This window comes from Schistocerca gregaria, chromosome 2 (genome assembly GCF_023897955.1).
Source record: "Schistocerca gregaria isolate iqSchGreg1 chromosome 2, iqSchGreg1.2, whole genome shotgun sequence".
NCBI lineage: Eukaryota > Metazoa > Arthropoda > Insecta > Orthoptera > Acrididae > Schistocerca > Schistocerca gregaria.
In genome coordinates this window covers 180430488-180440702 of record NC_064921.1, presented here as the reverse complement: position 1 = coordinate 180440702, position 10215 = coordinate 180430488, and the positions used below count along the sequence as shown (strand labels likewise).

Genomic DNA, 10215 nt, shown 5'->3' with positions numbered 1-10215 from the left:
CAGCAAGATCTTTTGCTAAGGTATGATGGTGGTGGTAGTTGAATGCTTCGCGAATCGCTCTTTTTACAGCAACACGAATCTCTACAAACATATGCCTGTCCTAATTCTCCCGATCTTTCTTGTACCGCGGGTGCATCTGCCTTTGCTTCCTGAGCATTCTCCGAATTGCAGTTGTGTCTCTATAACGAATAAAAATGGGAAAGTTTTATTCCGATCGGTCGGTACTATCACACCCTAGAACACTAAATTTCTCCTGAAACGCACTGCACACGCGAGGTGAGGCACCCTGAAGGCAGGCTCGCCTGCGACACACGGCCCCTCCTAGTTTCGGAGCCGGCCGCGAGGGGCGCGACAGTGGCGGCGGCACTCAGTGGATTCATTCAGTCTGCTGCAGCAGCGCGCTTCAGCTGGACGCCTCGGGGCCTCTACTCGTTCCGCCCGCCCTTACGCCGCCGCCTGGCGCGAGTCGAAACTTTCTCAACACTAGAGCCTAGCTTTTCCGGTACAGTCAGAGACCGTTCACTGGGATACCGTCATTAGGCACACGTGTCTCATAGTCTTTTTCCTGTTAAGTGACCGTCGACATACGTGTTTAGGGCTGGTTGTAAACAGTTTTCAGTAATGCAACAATCGAATTTTACGGTGGTCAGAATAACTTAAGAGAGCTGCTTTTAGTTGTTTTGTGTGCCCGTCCTGATACACACGAGAGTTTACGGCGCCGGTCTTGCGAAGTGAGGCAAAGGTGAATTTGTAGGGGAAGTATATTTCGCGTACTTTCGTTGTATTTTCCTGTTGCCGTTTCGTAGTTTCGAGCTGTTGATAAAGCAAGCTGTTATACTGATGAGTTTAATAAGTGCTGAGCATTACCAAGAGTGAATTCGAGCGGGTCCTCGTTAAGACACAATCTACTTGATTGGCGGTAACATATGTATTATTGTAAACCACTCTAGCTCCTTCAGCGCCTGAAGGTTTTGGGAGGGTGGAAGAACATAAATGTTGGTTTCTTGTGGTCATCGCTACGAATTCTCTTCCTCGTTGCGAGTTTTTTGACCCTAAATGCGCGGCAGAATACTGTTGGTGACTTAAACATAGGCTAACGAGGACGGCAGTATTTAGTTGGCGGAAGGGTATCAGGGGTAGCGACAGGGATGGCGGAAGCGGCGTCCAGTTCTACCGTTCGCGGTTCTTGCGAGCCGACTTCGGCGTCGCAGGCGGCGGCGGATTGCGTGGTGTCGGAGCCGGACGGGGGCGGTGGAGGCAGCCACGCTGCCCACGGCGAGCTTCCGGTGGAGCAGCCGGAGGGTCCTGACCTCACCGTCGTCGACGGCTGGGTCAAGTTCAGGGACAGCAAGAGGGTGAGTAGGCTTACCGGCAGCAACAGAGCGTCGGGAGGCCGCAACAATAGCACCTCCCAGCTGCAGCGCTTCGCTTCCTCTAACAATGCTCTGCCAGCCGCTGTATTTGTAATGTTTTAGATTACGTAACGATGCAAGGGAGAGGGGACACAAGTTACTAAGACTTCCGTGGTGGAAAATAAATGTCTCTTCCCCTTTTACTTGTATACCCAAACAGTTTATTTATTAACAAGTTTGTTTGTGTAGCCATCCTCCGCAGCAAGCATATAAATACTTGTTTTGTAAATAAAACTGCCTTTTCCTACTGCTAGTTACTTTATGTATCCCATTCGCGTTTCGCCTTCTCCTGTTCTAAGGCATCATCATTTTTTTACGAAAAAGCGCGAAGTGAACTGTTTGATAATCTATAACTAACAAACTGTATCGTTATAGAACCCACTGATGATGCTTTAGAAAAAGAGAAGGCGAAACGCGTATGGGATAAATAAAGTAACTAGCAGCAGGAAAAGGCAGTTTTCTTTTCAAAACAAGTTTATTTGTTGTTTACCAATTACGAATTTCCGAGTTTTTCAAAATTAAGTGTTAATTTTTAAATATTTGTCTGCGCAATGGCATTTTTCATACGGGGTGAATCATGAGCAACCGACAAACTCTCAGACGTGGTAGTAAGGATCAAATTAGAAAAAAGTCCAGTACACATCATCACTATCCGGATTTGTTCATTAGAAGATATGTGTTTCGTAAAAGTGCAGATGAACAAGTACTAACATCCGTTGAGGTATGCACTTTATAGTACACTTTTGCTGGTAATTTTTATCTTGTTTTTGTTCATACTACCTCGTCACAAAACATGAGAAACAAAGATGAGATGCCTCACAGTAACTAAGATATTCTAGTGCTGATAGTACTACGTACGTCTACTGTCTGAAAAATGTATTGCAAATAGAGTTAGCAGTAAAGAAGTAATAAGTCAAAGCGTCACGCCTCTTGCTGAAGCTTTGCTGCATGAACAGCGAAAATATTGTAAGCGATTAACGTCATTCCTTACACCATTTTGTGGGGGGTGTGAGTTAGAAACAGTCTCGTAAAAGCTCTAAATTAAGTCAATACCGAGAATCAAATTTTTGTTGCCCTTGGATGCCGGCAGTCATTCAACTTGCAGTTGGGACGGTGCCCTATGTTAGTCATCAGCAGCCCTCTCAGATTGTTTGCACACGATGCTGTTGTTTACTGTCCAGTAAAGTAATATGAAGATCAAAAGCAATTGCAAAATTATTTGGAGATGATACCTTTGTGGTGCAAAAATCGACCCTCTAAATAATAAAAAGTGTGAAGTCCTACACATGAGTTCTAAAACCAATCCGTTAAATTTTGGTTACGTGGTAAATCAAACAAATTTAAAGGATTTATATTCGACTAAATACCTGAGCACTATAGTCACAAACAACTTACATTTTAAACGTCACACAGAAAATGTTGTAGGGAAAGTGAAACAAAGACTGTACTTTACCGACAGAACACTTGCGGCGTATAAACATAGACGTTAATATGTCAAGGCAGACAATATAAAGTTCCCATTTGGCTGAACTCAGACTTCTTAGACGACAAATCAGTTCGACCAAATGGAGATGACTAGGCCTGTGGTTCAACACGACTTTAACTGTTCAAACAGCGTATGTGAAGTTCGGAAATACTTGGGTTCTGGTCGATCTTTTGATCGACGCGCGATCTGTTGACTTGTCTTGACACTCTCGCAACAACGTGCCTTAGCGTTTTTAATTCACTATGGATTTTAATAACAAAAAATTGTGAAACTTGGTGGGAAATATCTCTTAGGGTGTAGGTAATGTGCAACAACGGCCACTAATAAACAAATGAAAGGTTACAATCGTGATTCTGTCCAAGTATCAAGATTTCGTTCGTCCCGTGATATAGTGACGTCTGATGATACCACCACCGAGACGTGTCTTGCCACTGTAATTCATTCTCGCGGTAGATGTAATTCGTTTGTTAGACGTTCAGTTCTTAATTATTTGTCTTGATTGTTTCACATGAATGTTGCAGTCTGTTTTTCCAGTGGGTTAAAATATGGTAACGAATTTATCTGATATTCTGCAACGTGGAGACGGACTGAATTTCTCATTTGCAACGTACTTTGTATATAATTGCGGTCTCTTATAAACAAATGAAAAGTGTTATTATTTGATCAATATTTTCGTGTTTATCCGTTATCTTTCCTTAAAGACCAGCATAAATATTTACATATGCATATATATCCATACATATCGGTACTATACGAAAATTCTTGTTGTAAATTTGGTCACCCACAATAGGAGTTCGTGCAGTGGAAAAATGTACCGCTATTTCCTCCAGTGTTTCACGAAATTGTCAAATTTTAAGCGGAACCATAGCTTATTGTTGCCCACTGTCACGTGATTGGTCGAACAAACTTGATACTGTATCGAACGCTGCTGCGTATCGGGAAACCTCGAACCCATTCGAACGCTAGTATCGTTTGCCTAGCCCTAGAAACAACAAGTCAACAATACGCGTGTTGCGTTCTCAGTTTATGAGGTGCTATTCTGTTGCATCTGCGTGGCGTACTTTTCTTCGAGAGTAGAGCTCTGCATGTCTTACAGCTCGAGGCATACGACGATGTCGCCCGCGGTTTCTAGACACTGGTAGTGTACATCTGATGGGAGGGATCTGAGGATTTCCTCCTACATAATCTAAAAGCGTCTTGCCACTACTGGTGATACGACGAATTGCAGTAAATGCTGTACAGCACTCTCGACGAAGATCACTGGTAACAGGTAACAGTTGATGATGATTCTAGCAGTCTACCATCGATTGTGTCGCGTGACTAACCCTGTTTGCTCACATGTCGATGATAACTTCAATATAATGAACGCTGTTCTGGTAGGCTGCTTTCAACCATGTTCTCACACCAAAAGTCATCAATAAATTCATTTTATTTGTTATCTGTACCCAAGGGCGCCCATTACCAGGATACGGATGCACCACAGCTCCGTTCCCTCCCCCCCCCCCCCCCTCCCCTCCCGGCTCTTGGGCAAAAACTGCAATGTAATCGGGTAGTTTTCTGCCAAGAAAAAGATATAGAACTCGGTATTGCGTAGGTTTTAACTGTGACGCAACTGGATCTTTTTTTGGCTACTTCAAGTTGCCTTTCGTTTTGTAAAAATAGTAAATATAGATATACCCGGTCTGACAGGCTACCAACCTCACCTCCCCCCCTTTCTAAAACTGTCGTACGGGCGCTCTGGTGAGTAGGTATTATGAGTTAAGGTCCTACGCCGCGCTTTTCTGTCTATATGTGAAAATTAAGCTCATAACTACTGCAGGAATTTTGAAATGGATTTCACTGATAGACTGATTCAGGAGGAAGGTTTATGTATATAATCTATTACTCCTACGCCAGATAAGACCTCCAGCCATATACAAGTAGTGCAATCCTGCGAAGCCAGCGCAGTTTGGTAGTTTATACACCCTTTGTCAGAAAAGTTCCTTAACAGTTTTTTTAACAGAAAATAGCATTTACAAAGTAATGATCCTACCTACTACAGAAGTAGTCCTCTTGACTGTCTATACACAGTTCCCAAAGATTCTGGAGGTGTTGGAAGCGAGCAAGGAAATTTTCAGCTGCGATGCTTGTAAGCTCATTTGTCACAGGCCGTTGGATGTCTGCGATATCTAGAAGCAGATTTCCTTTCGCTCACCTTTTCACTCTCGGAAACAAGAAATAAATCGCAAGGCAAGAGATCGGATGAATATGGCGGATGTGGGATAGCAGTAACTGAATGTCTGTTTACTATCAAAGAAATTGATCAACATTGTCCGTGTTCTCGAAGGTAGTCGTTTGACGGTTTTAGAAGCTGGTGATCTGGGACTCCCAAACTCAGCACTATGGCATTTCGTGTGAGGGCCAGTAATAATCTTTGACAGAAATGTCGGATCACCATGGCTGAAGTAGTTCAGCAGAAAACCTTTGTCTCTCCGCTTTCTGTTCGTCTATTAGTGTGTATCCATTCCCCTTAATCTGTGTGTAATGTCTTATGACACACATCACAATTCAAATTGAGTTCTTCTGATACCACACACGCAGTTACGTGATGGTCTTCTTGCAGCAACTGCCTTACAATCTCCATGTTTGCATTGGTAAGTGCTGTAGACGGGCGACCTGCTCCGGGATCGTCTCGCACTGAATCTCTGCCTTCACGAAAACTTTCGCGTCACTCGAAAATACGACTTCTTGAAAATGCCTCGCCTGTATGTGCTTACTTACTTACTTACACTACTGGCCATTAAAATTGCTACACCAAGACGAAATGGAGATTATAAACGGGTATTTATTGGACGAATATATTATACCAGAACTGACATGTGATTACATTTTCACGCAATTTGGGTGCATAGATCCTGAGAAATCAATACCCAGCACAAATACCTCTGGCCGTAATAACGGCCTCGATACGCCTGCGCATTGAGTAAAACAGAGATTGGATGGCGTGTACAGGTACAGCTGCCCATGCAGCTTCAGCACGATACCACAGTTCATCAACAGTAGTGACTGGCATATTGTGAGGAGCCAGTTGCTCGGCCATCACTGACCAGACGTTTTCAGTTGGTGAGAGTGCTGGAGAATGTGCTGGCCAGGACATCAGACGAACATTTTCTGTATCCAGAAAGGCTCGTACAGGACCTGCAACATGGGGTCGTGCATTATCCTGCTGAAATGTAGCTTTTCGCAGGGATCGAATGAAGGGTAGAGCCACGGGTCGTAACACACCTGAAATGTAACGTCCACTGTTCAAAGTGCCGTCAATGCGAACAAGAGGTGACCGAGACGTGTAACCAATGGCACCCCATACCATCACGCCGGGTGATACCCCAGTATGGCGATGACGAATACACGATTCCAATGTCCGTTCACCGCGATGTCACCAAACACGGATGGGACCATCATGATGCTGTAAACAGAACCTGGATTCATCCGAAAAAATGACGTTTTGCCATTCGTGCACCCAGGTTCGTCGTTGAGTACACCATCGCTGGCGCTCCTGTCTGTGATGAAGCGTCAAGGGTAACCGCAGCCATGGTCTCCGAGTGATAGTCCATGGTTCTGCAAACGTCGTCGAACTGTTCGTGCAGATGGTTGTTGTCTTGCAAACGTCCCCATCTGTTGCCTCAGGGATCGAGACGCGGCTACACGATCCGTTACAGTCATGCGGATAAGATGTCTCTCATCTCAACTGCTAGTGATACGAGGCCGTTGGGATCCAGCACGACGTTCCGCATTACCCTGCTGAACCCCCCGATTCCATATTCTGCTAACAGTCATTGTATCTCGACCAACGATAAAGCGCATTCGCGATAGGTTACAATCTGATCTTTATTAAAATCGGAAACGTGATGGTACACATTTCTCCTCCTTACACGAGACATTACAACAACGTTTCACCAGGCAACGCCGGTCAACTGCCGTTTGTGTATGAGAAATCGGTTGAAAACTTTCCTCATGTCATCACGTTGTAGGTGCCGCCATCACCGCCAACCTTGTGTGAATGCTCTGAAAAGCTAATCATTTGCATATCACAGAATCTTCTTCCAGTCAGTTAAATTTCGCGTCTGTAGCACGTCATCTTCATGGTGTAGCAAGTTTAATGGCCAGTAGTGTATTATCCACGATCCACTGAGTATTTTCTCGAACTTAACGCAGAACGTAATGTGCATTCTTTGCTCACATTCAGCATCCATTGTGTCACCGTAACTGATGCACCGCAAACCCGTACAGTGTTTTTGTAAGCGCAGCCCTGCCACACGGTGAGCTTGTGCAGAAACTTGGCCAAGTCGTTTCAAGGACGCACACATACCAGGTAACATAAAAAGAACATTTGCTAGTTTTTATTATTGCAAACCCAGAAATAAAAGAAACCTGTCGTCAAACTTTGGTGACAAATGGGAAATATGACTCTTTGTGATGCGTAACTGGAAGAAACAACGTAAGCTATACTTTGCAATCTACGGTAAATATGAAATTACCATCATAGAAGTACAACACTAGATCCTCTCTTGCTAGTAGCAAGTAAGTCCACATTCCTTGTGCAAGGGACAAATCACGTTCATCCTTGTTGCGTTGGATGAATTTCAACGCATAGGAATCCTTTCGGAAACTTTTTCTTATCCTCCCTACTTCTCTCCGCTACCACCTTCCACACACCCCTCTTCACATCCGTGTTCTTCAAAATGGTTCAAATGGTTCAAATGGTTCTGAGCACTATACTCTTAACATCTGAAGTCATTAGTCCCCTAGAACTTAGAACTACTTAACCCTAACTGACCCAAGACATCACACACATCCATGCCCGAGGCAGGATTCGAACCTGCGACCGTAGCGGTCATTCGGTTCCAGACTGAAGAGCCTACAACCGCTCGGCCACAACTGCCGGCTCTCTGTTATTGGTGCCGAGCTAAACTTTAGATTCGTTCATGTAGCAGTCTTGTCAGATGGAATGAATCTTTTTGAAACAACCTGTATATTGCAGTGGTGAGTGGATGAAGCGGTGTGTGGTGTCAGTGTCTATACGAGTATATCGCTTCACGCGCTACAACAGCTGTTACTCGATCCGTGTGAGGCTACAGGAGGGAGGTCTATTAGGCTGCGTGGATTTCCACTTTACGACCTCGTTCAAACGTGCCTAACAGCCCGTAATCCGTTAGAGTGCGACGTGGTGGGTTATCACTGGCTGTTGAGCTCCGAAACACGCTCCGCTGTCGGCCTGCAATGTCCTAACCGGCTGTTTGCTACCATTGGGGCTCGCCACAAGCACTCTTACTAACCGGCGTGTTTCTGATGACACTATCTGATCCACCTTCGCTTCTCTTCATTGGAGCTCCGTTGTCCGAAACTGAGTAACAGCAAACTTTCACGAAACAGCATTTCGGAATTTCGTTAAATAACCATTTGAAACGGAATATATATTTATAAATAGATCACTAGGATTGCATTCAGTTATCCTAAATTTAAAGTACATGCGTGCGTACGTTCAAATCCCACAGTAAATGCTCTACTGCTGATTAAGCTGACTAGACAATTCTGTTGTAATTTGAATGAGGAGGTGCTTCTCCTTTCACAAATAAAGTGAGATATGGATCAGACAGGTTCGACCAACCAAAACCTAAGACTTTTTCAGTAAAAGAACTAAGTACGTTGTCCTCGATGGCGAAAGTTCATCAGAGACAAGGGCATCGTCAGGAGAGTGCCAGAGAAGTGTGATACGAACCGCTCTTATTCCCTATGTACATACACTACCGGCCATTACAAGTGCTACACCAAGAAGAAATCCAGATGATAAACGGGTATTTATTGGACAAATATATTATACTAGAACTGACACATGGTTAATTTTTCAAGCAATTTGGGTGCATGGATCCTGAGAAATCAGTATCTAGAACAACCACCTGCAGCCGTAATATCGGCCTTGATACGCCTGGGCATTGAGTCAAACAGAGGTTGGATGGCGTGAACAGGTGCAGCTGCCCATGCAGCTTCAGCACGATACCACAGTTCATCAACAGTAGTGACTGGCGTATTGTGACGAGCCAGTTGCTCGGCCACCATTGACCACACGTTTTAAATGGGTGAGAGATCTGGAGAATGTGCTGGCTAGGACATCAGACGAACATTTTCTGTATCCAGAAAGGCCCGCACAGGACCTGCAACATGCGGTCGTGCGTTATCCTGCTGAAACGTAGGGTTTCGCAGGGATCGAATGAAGGGTAGAGCCACGGGTCGTAACACACCTGAAATGTAACGTCCACTGATCAAAGTGCCGTCAGTGAGAACAAGAGGTAACTGAGACATGTAACAAATGGCGCCCCATACCCTCACGCCGGGTGAAACGCCAGCATTGCGATGACGAATACACGCTTCCAATGTGCGATCACAGCGATGTCGCCAAACACGGATGTAACCATTATGATGCTTTTAAACAGAACCTGGATTCATCCGAAAAAATGACGTTTTGCCATTGGTGCACCCAGGTACGTCGTTGAGTGCACCATCGCAGGCGCTCCTGTCTGTGATGCAGCGTCAAGGGTAACCGCAGCCATGAACTCCGAGTTGATAGTCCATGTTGCTGCAAACGTCGTCGAACTGTTCATGCAGATGGTTGTTGTCTTGCGAATGTCGCCATCTGTTGACTCAGGGATGGAGACGTGGCTGCACGATCCGTTACAGCCATCCGGATAACATGCCTGTCGTCTCGATTGCTAGTGATACGAGGCCATGGGATCCAGTACCATGTTCCGTATTACCCTCCTGAACCCACCGATTCCATATTCTCTTAACACTCTTTGGACCTCGACCAACGCGAGCAGCAATGTCGCGATACGATAAACTGCAATCGCGATAGCCTACAATCCGACCTTTATCAAAGTCGGAAACGTAATGGTACGCATTTCTACTCCTTACACGAGGCATCACAACCACGTTTCACCAGGCAACGCCTGCCAACTGCTGTTTGTGTATGAGAAATCAGTTGGAAACTTTCCTCATGTCAGCACGTTTTAGGTGTGGCACCGTCGCCAACCTTGTGTGAATGCTCTGAAAAGCTAATCATTTGCGTATCACAGCATCTTCTTCCTGTCGGTTGAATTTCGCGTCTGTAGCACATCATCTTCGTGGTGTAGCAATTTTAATGGCCAGTAGTGTAACTGACCTGGCGGACAGATGTCGTCCTTGAGTGACTGTAGGGGGTACAAGATGACGTAGACGGGACTGCGAGTTGGTGTGAGGAATGGCAGCTTGCTCTAAAAGTAGAAAAACTTATATTAATGCCGA

General features: G+C 45.0%; 1 protein-coding gene across 2 annotated transcripts in view; it reads left to right on the top strand.

Annotated features, from left to right (window-relative positions):
• The first annotated feature begins 381 nt into the window (after positions 1-381).
• LOC126336640 (uncharacterized) overlaps positions 382-10215 on the top strand; it is a 1144005-nt gene continuing 1134171 nt past the window's right edge. Inside the window, exon 1 of one of the 2 annotated variants that reach the window (XM_050000560.1) lies at positions 382-1355. In XM_050000560.1, coding sequence (XP_049856517.1) covers positions 1149-1355 — 207 coding nt within the window. In that variant the 5' untranslated portion in view covers positions 382-1148. The remainder of the gene's footprint in view (positions 1356-10215) is intronic. The other variant, XM_050000559.1, reaches the window with a different exon arrangement.